At 40.2% G+C, this 23,223-nt stretch overlaps 1 protein-coding gene across 1 annotated transcript in view; it reads right to left on the reverse strand.

Annotated features, from left to right (window-relative positions):
- map3k22 (mitogen-activated protein kinase kinase kinase 22) overlaps window positions 1-23,223 on the reverse strand; it is a 46,260-nt gene that overhangs the window by 2,469 nt on the left and 20,568 nt on the right. The window contains exons 4-16 of the mRNA XM_074693033.1: window positions 19,009-19,118; window positions 17,498-17,535; window positions 13,498-13,597; window positions 13,133-13,249; window positions 12,602-12,716; window positions 9,998-10,125; window positions 9,562-9,635; window positions 7,579-7,640; window positions 6,328-6,399; window positions 5,698-5,862; window positions 3,861-4,009; window positions 3,621-3,752; window positions 1,123-1,252 (exon numbers count right to left, since the gene is read on the reverse strand). Coding sequence (XP_074549134.1) covers window positions 1,123-1,252; window positions 3,621-3,752; window positions 3,861-4,009; window positions 5,698-5,862; window positions 6,328-6,399; window positions 7,579-7,640; window positions 9,562-9,635; window positions 9,998-10,125; window positions 12,602-12,716; window positions 13,133-13,249; window positions 13,498-13,597; window positions 17,498-17,535; window positions 19,009-19,118 — 1,392 coding nt within the window. The remainder of the gene's footprint in view (window positions 1-1,122; window positions 1,253-3,620; window positions 3,753-3,860; window positions 4,010-5,697; window positions 5,863-6,327; window positions 6,400-7,578; window positions 7,641-9,561; window positions 9,636-9,997; window positions 10,126-12,601; window positions 12,717-13,132; window positions 13,250-13,497; window positions 13,598-17,497; window positions 17,536-19,008; window positions 19,119-23,223) is intronic.

A 23,223-nucleotide genomic window follows, 5' to 3' on the forward strand; every position in this document is an offset into this window, starting at 1 on the left:
CAAAGTTATGAGTGTCTCCTGAGGCCTGAAGGCATCCTTCAGTTAATGTTCTGCGACAGTGTGGTTTTGAAAAGTGCTCGTGCCAGCGTGTCTACATCAGGGAAAGGTAGATTTTTCCTCTTGTTTGACTCATCTGTGATGATGGAAAAAGCAGAAGATTTATGTCTAAAAATGGGGGAATGCCTCATTGGATTATACAAATCAGAAAATAAAACGTTGCATCAGCTTTCTTCTTGTCATGGATTGAACCTCAACACCCTCTCTTTTCCTTCTTTAGTCATTTTCCGACTTGTAGCTGTGTCTATCCCATTTCCTCCTAGTGCTCCACTTGTTTGATCAGTGACTAATGTGCACTGCTTGCCGCTCAATCCCCACACCCACTGAAAACGGAGGGCTGCAGAGAGGAGATTGAGAGACTTAAGTGTGACCTTTACTCTTAACTTCTTCGTGTTTCCACTGCCTGTACTTTTTGTGAGGATGTGAGAGTTCAATAAATCATTTTAGCTCCATTTAATGTCCAACTCACAGAAACTTTATAGCCTCGTGTCATGGCTGTTATGCCAAGTTGCATCTAAACCCAGCATGTGCTGACAGCTCTTTTTACTCCACACAGAAGAGCTCTTGTGTGGTGACATGAACACACACCATATTTTATACATGAAGAGCATTTTTAAGTGGAAAATCCCACCCACGTGTTCCCTCACTGCCAGTGTCCGGTGAGACCGACTATCTTTTTTCCCCACCAGACGGTACATTTCCCTCTCTTGGCCCGTGGCTGAGCGAAGCAGTGACTCCCAAAGCAGCGGGCAGCCAAACTAAAGCCTTTCCATCCGGTGTCGGACATTTTTAGCCCGGCTGATTTCACCAGCATGAAGCCTAATATATCTCAAAGGGGAGTTCAAAATAGCACATTTTTTCCAGGCTCCTTCTGAACACGGCAGACGAGGACATGTCAACCAGAATAAAATGAATGGATCTGTGGCGTTTTCAGCAACAGTTACGGCAAAATGAACCGTGAAAAACTGTTTTTAACACATCCTGCCACATCCATGTCTCAAAGTGTGGGTTACAAATCCAATTAAACTCCTTCCCTGACCTTTGCTTGCTGCATGTTTCGCTTACCTTTGATGTCTCTGTGTACAATCATGTTGCTATGCAGGTAGGAGACTCCTTGGAGGATCTGTCTGGAGTATCTCCGTGTCACCTTCTCTGTCAGGGCCCCGTAGGCTTTTAGCTGGTCCTTTATAGAGCCCTGAGCAGGAAGAAAAACTGGTTTAAATATTTACCAACACAACACGACCAAAATCAATATGGCACAGAACAGTACAATTAGATAAAATGAGATGCAGTGTGACATGTTAGGTTATGGCATGATGTGATACGATACAATAACACACAACATAATTCTACTCAATACATTTGTAAGAATTTGTAAGTTACAATATGGTGTAACATGATAAAAGCGATGTGATAAGCCATGATTAGATAAAGTATGACTGGTTAGAATAGAATAGGAGGAAATATAATACCATGAAATATAATGAGATTACAATGCAATATAACGTGATATGATACAGAAAGGTCCATGATAGGATATGATAAAAAAATTAGATGATACAATTAGACACTAAATGATACGATATAAGATGCAACAGTAGAGGATATGATATGATATGATGCAATATGATATGATATGATATGATATGATATGATATGATATGATGCTATAACAAAACTTAAAAAAACAAATGATATGATATGATATGATATGATATGATATGATATGATATGATATGATATGATATGATATGATATGATATGAGGTGGTAAAATATAAGAGGATAAGATAAAAAATGAAATAGGATATGATGCAATATGAGGGTATGATACAAAATGAGATAATACAATTTGATATGATATGATATGATATGATATGATATGATATGATATGATATGATATGATATGATATATGATATGATATGATATGATATGGTATGGTATGGTATGATATGATATGATATGGTATGGTATGGTATGGTATGGTATGGTTTGGTATGGTATGGTATGGTATGATATGATATGATATGATATGATATGATATGATATGATATGATATGATATGATATGATATGATATGATATGATATGATATGATATGATTTGATATGATTTGATTTGATTTGATTTGATTTGATTTGATTTGATATGATATGATATGATATGATATGATATGATATGATATGATATGATAGGACCAACATTATGGAATGGTATATTGCCATTCCATTCCATACCGTACATACCATAACCATAGGAGGATACAATATCATGCGTGGCAATATGATACATGGTATAACAAGAGGGGGTAAAATAAACCAACTGAACAAGTTAAACAATGAAAAATTACCATTTTCAAAAGTTAACTGCGCTTACTACCATCCAAAAAACATTCAAAACATTCACAAAAGCCCAACAAGTAAGTTAAACGACTTCTCCCTGGAACACATGACTACAAGTGCCCACATTGCTTCACTCACTGCACTTCACAGTAGAAGGATCCCTTCAGTGAAATCAGAACATGGTAAGGAGCACACATTTTTTTTTTAATTTTTTTTTTTTTTAAATATTCAAAATGGGACACAATGTGATAAATTTCACCTGATGGAAGCTGTAGAAAAGTTTGTTTTGGCACTTGGTGTTAACTAAATGTCAAACCAGCTTTTGAATGAAATGCTCGGTCAATATTAAAAAGTTTGGTGTCCGATACAACAATGGTTTGAAAGGAGAGCTGCTGCAGGCTTGCAATAATATTTCCAGCTGAAGAGGATTTATTGGTTTTTGTTGTAAAAGCAGCCTCCGAGCCAATTTTTAAGCACCAAAACCAAGTAGGAAAACAGGCTTTGTGCTGAGAGAAATGTGCTCCGTTAGGAGTGCAAACGCCTTCAACGTCCAGCATTTCCTTTCATTTCCTGTTTTCAGTTCCTCAAGAGCAAAAGGCCCAATCCAGCAACACCTGTGACGCACTTTTGGACCAAAAGAGTGAAAACGAAACCTTTCTGTGTTCACTTTGAGCTGTCAACAAGACACCTCTGCAGCTCTCTGGCTCTCAGAGGGACACTTGCCCTTTAAACCACACCATCCGAGGGCGACTGCAGTGTTATCAGCCACAGCAGTGAGGTCGTGCAGAGCAGTCACACACCAGCTCAGCTTTTGTCACCTCCTCTCCCCGCTCCCTGGCAGTGTAACATAAACATTTCCAAGTTCAGGACAATGTGGGACTGAGCTGTTCAACGCCACTCAGAATAAAAAAAGACAAAGTGAAGGAAATATGGAGAACAGGCACAGTGACGGGTCCACAGGCGACAGCAGCTCATTAAAGCTCTAATTTGGAGAGAAAATGATCTCATAAAGTGAGCTGTTCTGCTGACATCAACCACATAAGACATGTTTGATGACAGCTGGTGACGTTTCAGGACTGTTTTTTCAGCAGATGTAGCTGCTTAGGGTTTGATTCAATGTTCATGGTGAAGTGTTTGCACAGCCAAAACAACAGCATGACATTATCAGACATTATGTGTTAAGATGTGCTACATGTGGCTTTACCACTGCAAGATACACACCCCAGGCATGAACTCCACAAAAATGGTGAGCTTCTTCTGCTCCAGGTCCCGAAGACAACCGTAGTACTGAACTATCCTCTCATGGCGAAGATTCTTCAGGAGCTGGATCTCACACTCCAGAGCGTTCACCTCCTGCAGAACAAAAGAGTTTGAATCAAGAAGAGTTCAGTTGAATCAAATATAAATCTGAATGATGGCTCTAAAATAATACAGTAAGGGAGTTAGTAAACCCCCTCTCACCTTGCTTGTGTCTTGACAATCAGGGTCAAAGGGCACCTGCTTGGCAGCCAGCTCACGGCCTGTGTCAGCGTCATAACAGAGGTAGACCTCCCCAAATGCCCCGCGCCCCAGGAGCTTTCCTTGTCGCCAGTTGACTGGCGCCCGCGGCGCTGCAGAAACAAGACACCACACGATGAAAAGCCAGCAGTAATTCATTTTGTAGCCGGCCCCCAGAGACATTCAGATCCACTGTGATATAGTGATTCAAGCAAACACTGAACACTGAAGCGTGCGTCAAAATCCACCGCAAAATCCCACTGTAACTCGTGAAGGGACTTTAACGATTCCAGACGTCAAATCCACCACAGGGTCGTTAAATAATTCCCACCGCAGACCCTCTCGAGGGGGAGGGGGAAAGCCCTGATATCTGAGTCAAACCACACTCAGCAGGCAGAGATTCGACGAAACCTAAAAAGAGCATCCAAACAGCTCCACAAGTCAGACTCAGAGACGTTTCTGCGGTCAGGTTAGACAGCGTGGTTATGTGTGGGTGAGTTTGGTGGTGTGTGGGTGAGAAGAACACCGGAGACAGACGTGGTGAACAGACTGCTGAGAGGAGGTTTTGTTCAATGACAAAGTTTGTTTCTGGAAAATGCAAAGTGTGGACGGATAGATGATGGATGATAAAATGATGAGAGGAGAAATCTACCAGATGCTAACAGTAGCTTAAGCAAAGCTATCTCTGATTGTAGTGAGAATACAGAAAATAAAACTAGATTATTCTTGTTTTTTGTTGACGTATGGAGGAATAACAAATTCAAACTCTTGCATTCCCACCATGTTTGATCAAATCTTGCTTAAAAAATAAAGTTGCACTCGTGTGCATCTTTAATTTAAGATGTTGATCAATTTTTCTTGCTTTTTAGGAACATTTTAATTTTTAATAGTGCCATGAGGATGCATTTTCAAAAGAGTTTAACTTTATTTCGTACTTTAGAAGATCAAGGCCATTTTAAGAGGGAAAAAAATACAATTTGGAGAATTAACTTATGACAAAAAAGAGATGTAAGTGTTCTTATTTTAACATGACTGTTCTCATTTTGCAATTTCAATCTCAGCATTTATTATCCATTGTTTATTATCATGTTGTTTTATTCTTGTGCTTATATTTGTTCCAGTGTACACAGTGTGATTTTTTCCTAAATGCTAATTTTTTTATTTTCAGTTATTACTATTATTCTATTTTATTATTGCATTTTGCTTGTTTGTTGTGCTGCTGTATTCTATTTATGTATCTCTTTAACAATTTCACACTGTAAAAACTGAAATCTGACCAATTGGCAGTTTTTTAAGGGGTAAAAACCCTTCAGTTGGAGTAAGAGAAATGTACAAAGCCTGTGTTTGCAATAGAGTATTAGCTAAATTCAAGAAACTTAACAAGCACTCTTACTCTTTCCAAAAAACTCAGGCATTAATTTTTGCTTTAAATATCTTGAAATACGATACCTTTCTGGACTTGTCAGGTAAATGTGGCTCTTATTAGGTCTAATTGACAACATTTACTAAAAATTAGACCTAAACAGTTGCTTAGATATCAGTTTTTGCAGTAAGTGCTCATGACTGCACCACCTTGCAGTTTTAAAAAAAAGTACTGATCCCTAAATCAAGGGTTTATTTTCAGCAAAGTGAACACTTTTGATTGAAGGAAGGAGAAAACTGCATTAAAAAGCATCTCTACAGAGACACTCAATTGATATATTTACTTTATTATGGATATCATTGAGAGTTCTCACAACATTTAGCAGATATGATAGACATCGATTTCGACATCTTTGGACTTCTGAAGAGCTCTACTTACACTTTGCCGTTCCGCGCTGGCAGCTCTTGTCAGCCGTGCGGCCCAGCGATCGCAGGTCACTGTACTGCAGCGTACTGTCGCCATTATAACTGCGTGTGCGGCTGGAAGGAACCAGCTGAAACAGGTTCTCCTGCGGCATGAAGCTGCGCGGAAGTGTCCTACGACCTGAAAACACACATATTAAGAGGAATGGACATATTAATGGCTTTGCACGCACAGGCTTTCTTTTGTTTATCCTGTGAGTGAGTTTCACACTGTTTTTTACTCTTACAGGTGTTGTGCTTAGAGTGAGCTCTGGCCACTCTGTCCCACTTCCCTTCAGACAGGAAGCGGGGCGCTGTGTTTTCATACAAGTTCGGGTTCACCACAGGGAAACGTAAATCATTGCTAGCCAAGGTAAGCCTCTGAGTAAGCAATTACTAGCAGCTGCCTTGGACAGAAAGACAGAACTTCATGTACCAAATCTGCCCTAAAATGATGCCCAAGATGTGAATGAAGCTCAAAAGTATGCACAGATTCAAACAAAGGCAATCAGGAGGAGTGTCTGTGAGTATTTGTATGTTTTTCTGCACTCACAGTAAAATGAAGGGTTTTATGAGGGCTATAAAAGTGTAAGTGCTGTTATCTTACGGTCTCCGTAATCTTTGCTGCGATTTGGCAACTGGAACTGGCGAGGGAAAGTCCCCCCTTTTCCATGGCGGCCTGGAGAGAAAGCAACAAGGCAGAGCTGTCAGTTAAGAAAGCTCATTTTAAAATGGATGATGTTTGAGAGGATAAGTTACATTTAAAGTTTAGTAATGTGGGTTTAATTGCTCTGAGAAACAGAAAAATAAGGAGAGAAAGAGTTTTAACTGATCATATCTAAGAAGTGCTACACTCTCATGCTCCTTTCTGCATGTCAAATCAAACGCAGCGGGATGGAAGACAGCTTTTCACACACTGAACAGAGTTGTTGCATCGCCTTGCTGCAGCCAAGACAGAAAAACTCAGAACAGCTCATGTGTGCTAGCTTAGCCTTTTAGCTCTGAACCCAGTGGAGCAGTAACTAAAGGCAGGTGGGGAGCTCTGCTGACGCAGGCAAGCGCCGACTCTCACACACTCACACATACACACACACTGAACGGAGAGCAGCGGAGCCACTTGCAATTGAAAGCAGCTGTTCTGTCAGATGACTGCCTCCCCTCACGCTGTTTTTTTGTGGCTGTATCCCATGGAGACGGGAGTTATTTTTTGTGTTTGGCAGCGCGGGATAGAGAGGAAAAATCTACTCACAGGGAATGGTAAACAAATACTGTAGCCCTCAGCAGGAAGGGCCACACAGCTTTACCTCTGGGAGGGGAGAGCGTGTGCTTATGCGTGTGTGCACGTGCAAACATACGTGCAGCTGCAGATATACGAAGCCCCCACATTTTCAGTATGTATACACATTTTACAGCAGTGGGTGCAGGAGGAAAACATAGTCAGATTGCTGATTTCATGAGAATCAGTGAGACTCTGTCATCCTGCTCCATCTGATCTGCGTTCTGAGGGGAAGAAGAACAGACAAGGAGCCGAGGGACGGAGAGGAGTAAGGGGGGGATGGCATCAAGAGCAAGGAAATGATCATAAAAGACAGGAAAAGAGTGATGTCTTTTAGGAACTGGGGTCTGAAAAAATCCAGACAGAAAGGGGAGACAGAGAGGGAGAAAAGATGGACAAAGGCTGCACAGTGCAGAGTGTGGGAGATAAAAGAAGAGGTGTGATGATGCTATCACCCCCCCTCTTTGCCTCCTGAGATATAAAAACACAAACTTGATTCTAATAAACAAACTCCTCTATCTCTCTGTACAGCGGTTAACTCAACAGAGCTTTTAGACATGCTGCAGAGGCCTCCTCTCTTACCTTTGTATTCATAGTTGAGGTTCAGGTAATTATTGTCCCGGTTGTTCTGTGAGAAAGGAGGACTGGAATGACGAGTGGAGAGGGAGAAAAAAAAGAGATAAGAAAAGGTTTGCCATGTCATCTGGTAACTTTCTCCTTATCTACACAAAGGAGTCTGGCTACATCTGCTGATCTAAAACTTCAGAAATACTGCAGACAACTCTAAGTTTACAGTCATTAATCATTTTTAACAGTGTTAAGTAAAAAGACAAACATCATATAACAGGATATACTATGATATGACAGCATACTATATACGACATGACATGATATGACATGATATATGATACGATATATGATATGATACAATACATGATATGATATATGATATATGATATGATATGATATGATATGATATGATATGATATGATATATGATACCATATATGATATGATATGATATGATATGATATGATATGATATGATATGATATGATATGATATGATATGATATAATACGATATGAGATATGATATGATATATAAAATTTGTAGGTGTAGAGCTTTTTTTGTCTTGATATGACATTTTTTGTGATTTGCCACCATATGAGAAAGATTGTTTGAGTAATTGATATCCTGTATATGAGAAATGATATAATATAGAGTATGACTTATGATGATATGATGCACAATTTTAAGTGATGATAAAATCAATGGTATAGGGTATGGCATAATATCACAAGACATGACAACATGATACAATATATGATATATAATTTGATACAAGTTGTTACACAGAGTGATATGATAGGATGGCATGATATGAGACAGTATAACATGATAATATTGTTTTTATATGATAGTGACATGAAATTTTACTGAAATGAAATGATATGTTATGATATGATATGATATAATATGATATGATATGATATGATATGATATGATATGATATGATATGATATGATATGATATGATATGATATGATATGATATGTAATGTTATGATATGATATGAAATGATACAATACATGATGGGATATGATATGATATGATATGTTATTTTATGATATGATATGATATGACATAGATCATTTCATATGATAAGACAGACATTAAGATGATAAAGTATGAGATTTTTAATCACTCGACTGAATATTATTGTTGACATAAACTTGGTTATCCATCCATTTATTATTACCAACAATTAAAATAGAATCTACACACAAACAGTTGCAGAACTCAGCCTTCTATCACTAAATGTGTTGATGTAAATCATGCCTCCCCTCCTCAGCTGTCTGTAGGCCAGCACTGCCCCGCCAACTCAACAGAGTGACGTCTCTGTTGACCGCAGGGCGGCGTGGGGCCACGAGACCCTGGATAAGGGGCACACATGCCCGCATGGAGGGAAAAGTTCCATGCACTTGTTTCCTGCCATTGTTCTCCAGCCTGGAGCCCAGATAAGCCTCATGCAGGTAGAGCTGTTTCCGTTCTGCTCCCTCGCTCTCTCCAACTCTTTGCTCTCTTTTCTTTTCCCCTTGAATCAGATTCAGTCTTCTCCCTCTCCTCTCCCTTTTACCTCCCCCCTCCCACTTCACTTCCACTCTACTCTCATTCTTTCACCACTTTTCATTTTCTGGCTCAATTTTTCCTCTCATGCAGCATGTTCTTGCCCACACTTTTTATACGTCTCCCACTCAGTCTCTGTTAGTCTCTCTCGTGATAACGGAGGAATCCAGGCGTCCAGATAAGAGTTTCTGTCGCCATGGCAACAGCAAAGTGACCTGATTCCTTTTTTCCAAATAGGCGACAGAGCGGGAAGGGTCAGGGAGAGCTGCCAACCATAAACACTGCTCAAGAAACTTTATCAAGAGCTTTTGCTGGATCCTTTGTGCTAGTTAGTAAAACACGAGACCACATCCAAGGGTATTATAATGATACAACTATATTTAACACAGGTTGCAGGTTTAAACAATGGTCATAAATCACAAGCTGCACAATGACTCACCTGTCCAGTGCTTGATCTATTGATTGACAGCTACTCGACAGTGAGTTGTCTGCGCTCCCGAAAGGATCCAACATCTGACAGATGTAAAAGCACAGAGGGAGCGAGGGTTACTGAGTACGCAACCATGCAGGACAGAATACAGAGCAGTGCAGATAGAGTAGTGTTTGAAACTGTCAAGTCATTCTTTTCACGTCAAAAATTTAAATTTAGGGAAGGCTTCATGTCTTATTTTTAGCAAAAATTGTGCTTTTAGACTTAACATGAGTGACATTCATCTGACAAGTGCAGTAAAATGTCTTATTTCAAGATATTGAAAGACAAAACTGATGCCTGAATTTCTTGGAAACAGTCAAAAATCTGCCAGTGGGATCAGAAAATGTTCTTGTTTAATTTCTTGTATCCCATTCCTGCCAGAGACAAACAGGTTTACTCTTACATTATGGGTCTCCGGGATGAACTCCCCTTCACTGTGGATGCTGGTGTAGGAGCCCTGACGAGCAATCTGTTGCTGCTCCTCAGGGACGCTGCCAGGAGGCGGGGACGTTCGACCTGTGTGCAGGGAACCTGTGAAAGTTCAAAAAAAGACAAAGGAAAGGGACAGTCGAGAGGTGGAGAAAGGTAAGTGAAAAAGAGTGGAGGAAAAAATGGGGAAGAAAAAGGTGCAACAGTGTTATTCATTGGTACAAGTTCAACTGTGCCAGGACTACAAGAAATGATTTACTTAACCACATTGCTGCCACCTCTAACCTCAATTACTGTGACAAACTGTCCCCGAGCTACAGCAGAGTCTGAGCGCTCGCCCTTGACACAGTAGGAACTGAAAGTCTGACTGAATACTGGAGAAATGTACAGTGGTCAGTCAGTTACAAGATGTATAGAAATGGTTCCATGGCAAAGTAAACATTTATGTTTCTAATTGAAATTCCCTTTTCCTGACTTCACTTTCTTTCTGCCCTCTCCATCCTTCTCTGCTGTCATGCGACATTGAGATGCCCAGGCTCACATCACATCTTCACTCAACCATCCACTGTGACTGCTCTCCTGTCACCTCTCATCTGCCACCACTCCCTCCACTTCTCTCTCTCAGCCTCACTGACTGGCATCTGGCGGGGGTATCCAGAGAGACAGAGAGGGGCGGGTGACTGTACAATTTATAAGACTTGCCGTCATGACAGCACTGATGTTATTGGGGCTACGTGATAGAGATTGCCGCTGACAGCTATCATAAAGCACTTCAGCTGCTGTGGTGGAACGCAAATAGGACAGAGAGGTGGTGAGTGCTGGTCGTTTCAGCATGTGTCTGAGGTTGAGAGATGGCTGAAACATTGACCTTTCTGGACAGACCTGATATAAGTGGTGTGAAAAGACTCCGATATGGGAGGCAAGGGAGGGCTCAGTGTTTCAGAGAGCAAAATAAACCTTCACGCTGTGTTACAAAACAAGTGGGGGGACAACAGAGCTGAACTGTTCTGTGTTATCAAGCCAAAGAGCATGACATGACAAGAAAAAGGGCTTCTGAGGAAGAGTTTGACACTGTCTGACATGTTTGCTTTCCTGCCTTAAGAGATTTCTATCACTCTGTTAAAAAACTTTAACAACATTTAAGCTTTCTGGCACGATTTGTAACTGCTAGACAATGAACTGCTTAGCTGACTCTAACAGTTACAAATTTTGCTAACAAGCGTCTTGCTTTGGCTTTGTAGCTTTTAAAAAGCATATAGATAGCAAGCCTGACCCAGTCTCCTAATTTTTAAGCTAGCTCTTTTTACCAATTGTAGAGTTTTTTTAAAGAGTCATTAGTTCTATATTTGTTCAAAGTTACAAAGCTAAATCATGTGGCTAGCTAGCTACTACTGTTACTAATACTGTTCAAGTCATGCTAGCCAATAAATAAAATGTCTGGCTCTGTTGCTTTACTGTCTAGCTAGTAGCTAGTTTGGCCATAGTTGGAATATTTAATGTCTTGTCTTGAGAAAAGATATATAATTTTTACTTTAATCATACTGAGCTACTGTTAGACAGTGTCCTGCTATACTCTTATCCTATTCAATTTAGTTAAAAGGACTTTTTTTAAATCTGTCATCTAAAGCAAAAAAATTATTCTAATTTAACTTTTAAAGAGTGAAAATGAATCCTGTGAAATCAGCAAATTTGCTAAATTAGCCTTCCAGATGCTGAAACAATAGGGGGGTGCTATCAGCTGTAGCTTCCTTGTAACCATCTTTTTCTCTTGCCCTTTTCAGCAATGGTTAAAAAAGTTAACATTTTGCTTTGCCACATCAAAGCAATTCATGATGCTAACAGGATTCCTGAAAAACACTTGCCTAGCGTGGCCAAGATAGCCATTTCACAACAGAAAAAAAAACAATTTGCCAGGTCTTATTATTAAGTTTTTTTATTGGAGTAAAGATGGCAAAACTGTAGAAATACCCTTTAATATTCTTGTTGCCATTTTTGTATCTGTTAGACATGGTCAAGCTAACTGATTTTTTCTCTACCTCCTCTAAGCTAGCTAAGCTAGCTCTGCTGTTTGCTGTGGAATCTTAACACATAACAAAAAAAAAACTCTTATCTTCCTGTCAATGAACAGCAGTGCCCTCAGTATCAAAGAGTCGTCCCTTTTAGTGGAGCATCTCCAGAATTTAAGTGCTAACTGCTACTTTATCAAGGTGAAGATGCAGACAGGGAGCTGCTTGGTATGGGAGTAGAAACTTGTCCTTGCTTTGACATCTCACTGGTTGTTAAAGTTGTCACTTCCACCTTCAATTTGCATTCTTCCGTTCTGACAAAGCATGCCCCTCATCTTGCTATTCACGTCCCTCTGACAGCAGCATCTATCTGTGTTGTATATTCACGTTGACAGCCCACCCTTGAGGCTCTGGCAGGTAGAAAAAAGAATCCTGCATCAGGAGAATTTTGTTTTAACCGGGCTTTTGCTTTTTCTGGCTTTTCTTAGTTGTTGGACAAAATAACTTCTTTTTAGCTCTTAGTCCTGTTTTAAAAACCTTCAATTGCAATTAGCATTTCTGTGCCAGCTCACCTGTTGAGTGTTTACGCACTCTCTCTGAGCCCTTCAGCAGGGAGCCCTTGAGATCTCCAAGTGACCGTGATGACTTCATCTCGCTCTGTTTGTCTCTACTGTTCACCTGTAGGTACTATAAAGAAACAAAGTACAAAAGAAGTACAAAGTTGAGAAAGAGTTTGGTGCAGGAAGTGCATATAGGATTACATCATTGTTTAGTTACATCATCTTTTGGACAGGCATACTTCCTCTAAGTTAGAAGGTTCAGGCCACAGTAGGTCTGACTTCTTCATTTAAAGATCACATAGATTTAAAATAAGACTGACTTCATGGAGCTGAATTCAGTGTCAGCAAGTAATTAACCTGCAAATGTTGGCTTTTATCGACGCACAGACTCATTGCATTTCAAGTGAATTAATGTCTCTACACTGTAAAGAAAAAAATCTGCTTTGTAAGTTCTGCACTTTCCATTAGAAAATTAAAGAATGGAGGTAAAAAAAGATTTTGTATCATTTTTTACGTCTTTCAGAAATGCTGAGAAAAACATACATGGTTGTTCTTGGGTGTCTTTAGCAGGATCCTAAGCAGCCCATTGGTCCCCGTGCTGCAGCCTAACGTCATCACCGCCTGATCGAGGTCTTCCTGGGTCTTCATGGGTAGTAGCAGCTGAAAAGGACAAGAAAACATACAACACATGACCTTTAAATTCCCTATTGTTCCATGATGGCGTCATGTTAAGCATGTATGTAGTCATGACATAGCGTGAAACCTTTTGAACTTATAGGATGAAATAAGATGCCAGAAAGCTGACAAACTCCAAATAAGTCGATATGAATTCCACGTTGCAAAAACGTAATATCTGGACTAGAGTGAGGAGGTGTGACACTTTTTTAATACACTTCTTGTTATCATACCTCCTTTTCCATGAAATACATGTCCATCTGCTGTCCAAAGGCCTCAGTCACCTTCTGAAGTAGCTCCTTGATTTTCAGCGGCCTCTGGAATGGGATGATTCTGGGACAAAAAGAGGTCAAAGGTCACAGTAAGAAAATAGTTTTAGGTTTAGCTCAAGACTTGGACACAAACCCTGATTTTTTTAGCTGATTTCTAACACGAGTGTAGTTTGGAAGACTGTAAAAGAAGACATATTTATGATTGTTTCTATAACAGCAAGGGAGAAATGAGAAGGTCAGGTGGGTCAAGGAGAGGAGCACGCTTTTGCTAAAGGAGCATTAATCAATGCAACGATAACACACACTGGCAGTTCATCCCCCATGATTGATATGAACGTCTCATTTACTGAACGCCTACGTGTACGACCGAGTGTGCACACTTTGAGCTTATCAGCAAGTGTTTGCAGCGAGTGTATATACGAGTATGTGCGTGTTTGTAAAACTCTACATGCATGAGTGTGCTTCCCAATCAGTGTGTGCATCGGCCACTGTTTCAACACCACTGGGCCTCTCCACTAAGCCAGCACAAAGGCAGATGGGAAACTTCCTGAGAGGAAAGAGGGGGGGTAGAAAAATCTGGAGCGGCAGCAAAAGCAGCAGGATGTGTGTCTTTCCCTCCTCTTTTAAAGAGTGACAGAGTGAAAGATACAGAGACGTGGAGATATTTACAGACTTGTGAGAGAGAAAATACAGGAGACAGCCTGACAAAATAAAGGAGGGAGAGAAAGAGAGAGCGATTCTCTCCGGCGTTTTCTTCTGCTCTTTCTTTCTATCTTTCTGCTTTTGAAGAATCCACAGCCCACTATCTCTTTATAGTATCCTGATAAAAGACTTGTTTTCATCCCATCATTTCCTCATCAGAGGCCAAAGCTCTGCCTATCTTAATGACTGCTCATTGGTTCCCTCATTTGAGGAGAGGATTCTGGGAATAGGGAGGCTTGCAGATCAGAGGCGAGCAGCAGCAGAGCTAAACGCTCCACATCTCTGTTTATACTCGCCGATGATGTGTCTGATAAAGAGCTTGAGGGATGTGGAGAGGGGGCAAAAGGGGGGGTATGAGGATGCTGCTTAGAGAGATATGGCCTTCCTTCCTCTGTGCGAGCATGTGAACATAGATTTGCAGAGTAGAAAGAATGCTTTCACACATCCCAACACACTCTCTCTTTCTTTCTCCCTTTTCTTTCATGGACACAATTACAATCAAATACACAGGAAAAAAAAAATCTCTGGCTCTGTTCCTTTACTATCTGGCAGGAGACCCTGAAGCAGAGCCGAGGGGGAGTAAAGAGAGACACAGAGCTCCGATTTCCTGCCCCAAACCTTCAGCGCTTGCCAATGAAAAGAAGGACGGCCCAATTAGATTCCATTGTGGACAGACAACACGGTTATCCTGACTCAGGGACTCCTCATACCTCCAGTACTGTGGCTGCCATTCAGACGGGCTATCATGTGTAATCTATCGGACTCCATTGTGTAACACTGTTACTTGAAATATGATCAAGGTTTTTGATAAAAGCAGCAGAATTTAACCAGTTTTATAAAGAAAAACAGGCAGCATTGAATTAATAATTAAATACGTGACTCTAAACTTACAGTCACAATTGCCTCTGTAAGCAGGGTTAGCTCGACTCAGGAATAAGCTTTTCATTTCAGTTTAATAAGGTTGTTTTCATCTAAATAATAACCTTTAAATGTTTATAATGCACTGTTGATTCACAGCAAAATGTATTTTGACAGATGTAAAGATTATTGTGTAGTTATCTGTATGTTGTGCTTGTTTTTAACAGATGCATTGTTTGTCTCCTGTCCGCAGGAACTACAGATCTAAACAAGCTAATAGCTAGCTAACTAAAGTGAAAATAAAAGGTTGTACAGATGCAAAGATTATTGTGTAGCTAGCTGTATGATATTGTGTTTGTTTTTAACAGAGGCATTGTTTGTCTCCTGTCCGCAGGAACTACAGATCTAAGCTAATAGCTAGCTAACTTAAGTGAAGCTAATAGTTTGTACTTTTTCCCTGTAGAATGAACTAATGAAATAAGAAAAAAGGTGTCTTTTGTGATTCCTGTTTGTGTTTTTGTGACTTAGTTTTGGTTATTTGCATTAAGACTTAACTAGAAGCAGTAAAACTCACTAGCTTGGATGCTATGTAAATTTTCAACAACAAAAAGATATTGTTAAAAGAGCTAGCTGTCTAGCTTAAATGCTCATTTAAAGCAAAACACTTGCACACAATAAAAAAAAAGAACAAACAGAAGTAGTGATAGTTTTGGCCTCTTTCGTATATGATAAGATATGACATTAGCAAATAAAGGTATCATAATAATTCTGCTGTAGGGCAACATAAGCTTAAATTGGTGTCTAACTTCTGCCAACCTGCTGAGTTTAATGCCAGAAATCCCTCACAATTTCTTGTTTCTCTGTCTGTCAGTTACCAGGAAAATTGCTAGCTTTTAGTAGCTTAATGCTACTCTGTGTTCAGCAACTTACAGTTTTTGAAATCACAAGAATTAAAAAATTTTACAGCTTTTTTGTTTAAAGATAGCATCCTGCCTTGGGAACAGTGAGAGCTTAAAAAACGTGTAAATTTGGAGACCAGAAAGCTGAAACAATCAGATGAAAGAAAACAAAACACTCCCTGGAACTAATATGACTCAGCGTTAGCATGATATTAGCTGAAACAAGTAAATAAATCAATGTGTTAGTCATGCTAACTCTACAATGTGATATTATTTCACCCCTTGGGGTTACAAACTGAGGATATCCTACTGATTTCCAACACAGGATCTAAATCAAAATGAAAGCATCAGAGCTTGAACAGAATAACACACTAACAACACGACTACAACAAAAGGAGAGAAGAAAGTGAGAGTGCGAATTCAGGATGAATTAAAAAAAAGCGATAAAAGGTAGCAGTCAGTTCTGGGAAAGGAGTGTGGTGTGAGGGGGGCTTGTGAGAAAGCAAAGAAGACAACAAGACAGAGAAATACAGGGAGGCAGAAACTCAAAGAGACAGGAACATGAAAAACTTGTCTCTTCCTCTGTGGTAGCCAATTAGGGCTGTGAAAACGTGGAGAGGGCCAATGTGAGACCATATTCACCCGGAGGAAGGTGCGGTTTCCCTTCTCTTTCTCACTCTTTCTAATCAAAGCTTCACTAAAACCAACATCTGGACCATGTTCTGATGAATCAAGGCAATTATTCTAGTATGTTCTGGTCAGTCTGTCTCTGATGTTTTTTTTCCATTGGCACAGCACACTCCTGTGTTTGTCACTCCCCTTTAAGAAGCTGTTGGGTTGTTTCATCGGGACATAGTCTGTCTGTGAACTTGGACCTCTCTCAGGATGCAATGCCAAAGGACGAGGACTTGAAGGACTCATGCAGCATCCATACAAGGAAAGACGGAACCGCATTAGACCAAACGACAATCCGCACCAAATAAAGCCTCACTCGCTAAAGAGGGCTGTCTTTTATAATGTGGTTTTCATAGCGCTCCAATCTGGTAAACAAACTGTGAGGCACCTTGGTGGAAACATTACTTGTGAGACTGTCTGCAGACAGAGTGAGTGTAACCATGCCTCGCCTCTTGAGTGAGTCTGAGGCTGGAGGGTGAAGGATTCGGAGGACGAAGGAAAAAGGACAAGAAAACACTGAGGATGTGTTAATGTGGGGTGTGTCTGGAAGATGGGACACTGAGTTGAAATGTGGCACTCTCTGTTCCTCTTTCTTTTTTTTATTTGTTCCCTTCTCAAACGTCCCGTCCCAGCCTGAAACACAAGGCCGCCGCTAAATGTCAAAGCTGGAATTTTTCCCTCTCTTTATGCTGCTCTGGCTGCTTAACAGCGATTTCCCCTTGACACAAAATCCCAGGCATGGCAAAGCATAACAAAAAAGATCCGAACTGAAGACTTAAGGCTTGGACAGGGGTGTAGAAACAACAATACAAATGGTTCCAACGTACCGTTTTTCTCTCTCATGCTCCAGCTTGACTCTTAAATCCTGTTGAGAGGAAAAATAACAACAGAGGGGAGTTATGGAGGTGGAAAGTTAAAATGATTCATGGCTGTTTGTGGGGTTAAGGCTTCTGAATACATGACAGTTATAACTGGACAATGAATTTAAGCGACTGAAGGCATTGAGGCGATACATGTTTCTATTGATGAATTCGATCCTGTGAAACAAAGACAGATTTATACTTTGATGTGACTCGGGACAGCATGACACTGTGCAGGTTTTCTATTTATAATGGCATTACCCCAGAGAGCAGGAATCTGGAGGAGCCTGTAAGTCTGCATGAGGTCATGCTGATAAAGTGACACAAACACTGAAGCACTGACATCACATCAGTGAACGCCACTTGTTAAAAATCAGGGGACTGTCCCGACTGATAGAACCGGAAAACTCTCTGTGCTTTTCACTGTTTGTTTATGTCTCATCATAAACATCGAGAGGATCCACCAATTATCATTCCAGAGAGGAAACAACGGCATGAGGAAACAACTCAGAAAGACAGACAAGGTGAATGAGAAGAATGAAACCCTGTAAAAAAATCAAGTGATGAGCTGTCGGAAATAGATTCCCTTACAAACTCTGGATTTCTAACCAGCAGTTTATTAAAACTGTAATTTTCTGATTTTTCCAGCTGTAAAATTAATAGTCTTTGAATTTCCCTGCCACAGTCTTATGACATAGAGCACACTGTTGTTCATGAAGGCGGTAGAGTGAGACTCTTAATAAGCTCCTTTCAGACAGCCTTCACCTGACTTTGGCAGTCAGCAGCTTTCAGTCCAACTAAATGAATTACACAAAAAAACCCTAAAAGTGAATCAACGCTGAGGTTTTTGTGTAAACCCAGAGTGACAGTCATCACTAAACACACCGCTGTGCCTCTGCTGTGTGTGATTATTAAACTGCAAGTGAGTCGAGTGTATGACAGCTTTAGTGTGATGCTCCAGCGAAAAACTACTCTCGCCCCCTGTGGATCTGAAAGGCGGCTGTAAAAACTTTATGGTGTAGTCTGTCAGGAGGAACAGCGACTGCGGTCACAAAAGTTTAGAAATGTAGGGAAGTTTTACGGCATAATCCACATCTCCTCTGTCTTTTTGTAAGATCAGCATGTACTTATCCATCTGCAGATTATTGCAGGGACTAAGGTGAGTAACTGTAGGTTTAGAATATAATAGTCCATGGTATGTTATAGGAATCGTTAAAGCAAGTTTATCATAATTTTAAAAAAGGTTAGCTGACTGCATTAGCATTTATCAATTAAATAAAACAGAGATGGGATGGAAATGAATATTTTTTGCATTGTCTGCTAAATTTTTTATGCTCTGGCTTTCTGTTTGTCTACAGTCCTTTTGTTTATTCTTTTCTTTTACATGTACATATAAACATTTTCCATTTAAAAATTGAAAAAAATAAAAAAAAGTAAACTTACAGCCACTTTTTCAGCTTTCTTTGGGTAGTGCATACCTGTTTGTAAAGTAAGGTTCTGTTCTTCGGCTTGTGGCTGTTGTGCTGGGTGTAGCAGCGACCCAGCGCTGCCAGGTCCTTCATGATTGAGTTCAGCGCCTCCTCGTCGTCTGGAAAAAAACACATCATACATGAAATCCCTTTGACTCTTTTGCGGGTTTAAAAACAGAAATTGATCCGCGGATGTCTAAATAGTAAGATGTCTTACATCTGGGATAAATCACTTTACATTAGAATACACTACAAAATTTCAAACTTTGTTAACGCTAAAAAGTCATGAAGGAGTAGTGGTTGCTAAAAGCTTGGTTTATACAATTCTGTGCCAAATCTGCTGTAGCTAAGACCCCACCTGCTCCGTTGCTTTTTCCTATTCTTCCTTGTAACAATTGCTAGAGGATAAACTGCAACAACTATCAGTTTTCATAAAATATAGTTCACTTAAAATTGCAGTGAAAAAACACAGACAGAACTGACTATCAAACTGAACACACTGCCCTCATGTGTTTTGGAGGGGTATTGCAGAGCAGCATGGAACATCAGAATGAGCCATGCTTCAGAAGCTTGAGTCTAGGATTAGAACTTTGAATGGTGTTTCTACATTTCATAGTTATAACACTACCTTTAAGATTAAAAAGATACATTAAAGATTAGATTAAACACACTACCAATTTTCTGTCTCCTTTTTTAGAACTAAGGTGAAAAATTCTAACCCTGTAACCGTGGTTATTCAGATCTCAAACTCTGTACTCCGCATACAAAGCTGGGAAAGAGCAAAGGTGTTTAATTATGCAGCATGTGCGTCTACGAAAGGCTGTCTCAGAGGCTAATGCAGTCGTGTGTGTGTGTGTGTGAGTGTGTGTGTGTAGCCTTCAGCTCCAGTATTAAACACTTGATTTTAAATCCATGGAGAGATTTCAGGAACATTAATTCTTTGCTTGTAATTTTGTCTCATGTAATCAGACAGATTGATCTTCTTCTCTTCTGTTGGAGATTGACTGAATCAAAGTAGCTGCAGGCTTCAACATGAGCTGAGCTAATTGACTCTGATGGAAAAGTCAAGTGTGTCTCAAATTCATTATTCACTCCTTGCAGGGACAAGCCTATCATTCTTTAAACACTTTAAAATTCATTCAGAAAACCTGCACAGGTGAGAAAAAAAAAACCTCTCCAGATGATTCTCCACTGCTCACTTGCTTTGCACTTACTGCTGCACACGCTCACAAACACACTCTGGTGTGTAAAGGAGGCAATCATGCAGATGAGGATGTCAGGCATTACCATATCAAGAGACTTTAATAACACCAATTATCTGAGCGCAGTGATTACAATATAAAGAAGAGGTCGTTGACCTCGGCTCCTGCCGGCCTCTCAGATGAGCCTCGGGTGCATTCATTAAAACACACACACACACACACACACACACACACACACACACACACACACCTCGTTCATAAGGAAACCAGGCCAGGTGTGTGCTATGCAACGCAAACAGCACCTGCAGGAAGGACTGCATTTTCAAAATAAAAAGGAGCTGTGTGTTTGAGACGCCTGTGGGAATGTCATTCACAGAGCAAGTGTGATGGCAGCCCAGCAGCAGATGGGGACTGAGGTGCTATTTGATCTTGATCCCACTGTACAGCGCTCACAGCCAGCTGTTCAGCACGGTACAAGGGGCCAGTCCGTTAGGGTTCACTCAGGGGACGCATACACAGCAACTCCCCAACTGACTTCTTCCCCATCATCCCTCCACTGACCACCAGAAAGAAGGTTATCTACTGATGCAGATTTCATTCAGTTTCGGTGGTCTTGATGCTGAAATGTATGTACATATTAAACGCATTAAGCATGCTGCTGGTATTCCAACTGAAGAAACTGAAGTGATCGCTCTTTAAAGGTCAATAAACACCACTCAAATGGTATTTTGGTAATGTTTTTCCAAGTTGCCATATTTTCTTTCATAATAACTTTAAGACTCATGTGAAGAACTTTCTGTTTGTGGTAATTTTGATGCCCCCTAGTGGGCAAAGTGCTGCCTCTTTTTTCATGGTTCCCATCCTGTACATGTGTAAGTCACGTTTTGTGACGATAAATCTTAGGTTGTTTTCTTTAAACAGTTAAATAATCCCACAATGACTTTGAAATTACCTCTTCTGACACCTACCCCCTCACAGCAGCTACTCGCTTTAAATATCAAACATAAGATTACTGTTTTCTGATGGTCTCATTCGCTTTTAAGGTCATATAAGGCTTTCATAGTTCATTTCAGCCTGTTTAGGAGCTTAAACAGGCTCCTACAAACTTCTTCATTCAGTTTCTTTTTGCTTTCTGGTTTATTCTTCTGTGTCAACTTAGTGGCGCAGATGACACCATGGGCTGCGTCACCCTATTTCAACACTGAAACCAACGCTCGTAGCTTTATGCTCCTCTTGTCTTGCTAGCTGTATGATTGGTCTTCGAAATGGGATGATGTTTACATCGTTTCTATCCAATAAACTGCAACATGTATTAGCTTCGATGTTAAAACACAAGCAGAAATCGTAGCGGGCCAGGAAAAAGGCAGTCTGACGCTCATACAGACTACACTGCCCCCATGTGTTTTGGAGAGGTACTGCAGAGGAACGCGGACACATTAACGCAGTAATTTCATGCTCATGACTGCTTTGGCCACTAGAGCACAGGTATAACACCAGGTTTTAAACCAAAACTATCAAAATAAAGTTAAGAAAGCAGCAATGTCTGGTTAAAAAAGAAAAATGTTCATGTTATATTTGAAAGTTTATAAATATGTGTTCTAGAAGAAATGATGTAAGTTTTTAAATAGCATTCAGCCATGACGCAAAAACTGTCCATAGGTAAACGAACAACATCATCATCAAACCAGCAACATCATTCAGTAAACTAAACCTAGAAAGGGTCTGTTTAATCGCTTGTGTACTCAGTCCAGCTCTACCCGTAAGTTACTCCATCCTTGAACTATTTTTCAAAGGAAAGCCAGACCCCACCAACTCTTTAGCATCGCCTGACACCGCCAGCCAGCAAACATACACTGAGCTTCAATCACATCTGCAGCCAGGCGCAGAGGTGGAGGTCCTGTTTGACATTCCTAATATAGCAGCCAGAGTGGAATGAGTGATGATGAACTCTCCTCTCTGCTGACTGACACACCCCCTTTCCACTTATGGAGCAGGGAAATAATGCAGAGCGATAACACAAGTTTCACCCACAAATCTCCACCCACAGAGCAAACAGTCAAAACACAGAGAGCATAAGTGGGTGGATTCATATTCCTGGAATATATGGTCACCTATTGGACATTTTATTATGCTAAAACACTAAAGCCCATCATAAATACTGATACTTAAGCTTAATTACGGATAAAAAGTAATCGTTTTTCCTATCTGATGCAGTGGCATGCTATGGTTGTGCAACTTCAGCACATTCTTCTCTGCAGCGACAAGTTTACAACTTCATGCGTGGGATGTTCGATTGCGATAAGACCAGGTAACTGTGAGACGGCTGAGTCACTTCTGGTGTCTTCCTCCCTCAGTTTATTTAAGACACAGGGAACAATGTAGAGGAAAAATGACATAACACCTACACATTTTAACAACCTTGCATGCCGTCTCACACAAGCCAGACAATGTTCTGTCAGAGCACAGCTTTAACAAACCATGAGATTCACTGCGAGGTCTCACAGATTAAAATATAGGCTGTCAGGAGCGGTGGATGACTAACTGCAACAGCAGGCCTCTCCTCTCCAACAGGAAGGAACTGAGTCACCGTCTCTGGTCTTCAATACACTAAACTGGTTTAACCACATTATTCCACAGCAGGACAATTATGGATAGACGTTTAAATCAAACATGGACACAAGGGTTAGAAAATTTGTCCACAGCAGTTCTGTGACCACATTTAAACATGCTGCTTTGTACTATTTATACAAAAAAGGGAAAGTTTTTTTTTCTTTTTTCAATGTGAAATACTTTGACGGATAAAAACCTCAGTTTTATGTCTTTTAAATTGATTCAGGATTTTACATGTACCGCTTTTTTATCTCACGTGAGTTGCTATGTATTTTTATTTTTCTCCTGTATAGCACTTCAGTCAGCTGTGGGTTGTTTTAAAGTGCTTAACAAATAAAGTTAGATTAGATTGGATTATCACATGGTATCTTTAAATCTCTTAATGTGATGTATTGTATTGTATCATATCTTG

This window comes from Halichoeres trimaculatus, unplaced genomic scaffold (assembly GCF_033239565.1).
Source record: "Halichoeres trimaculatus isolate MK-OKI-2021-1 unplaced genomic scaffold, fHalTri1.1 fHalTri1_scaffold_18, whole genome shotgun sequence".
NCBI classification, from domain to species: domain Eukaryota; kingdom Metazoa; phylum Chordata; class Actinopteri; order Labriformes; family Labridae; genus Halichoeres; species Halichoeres trimaculatus.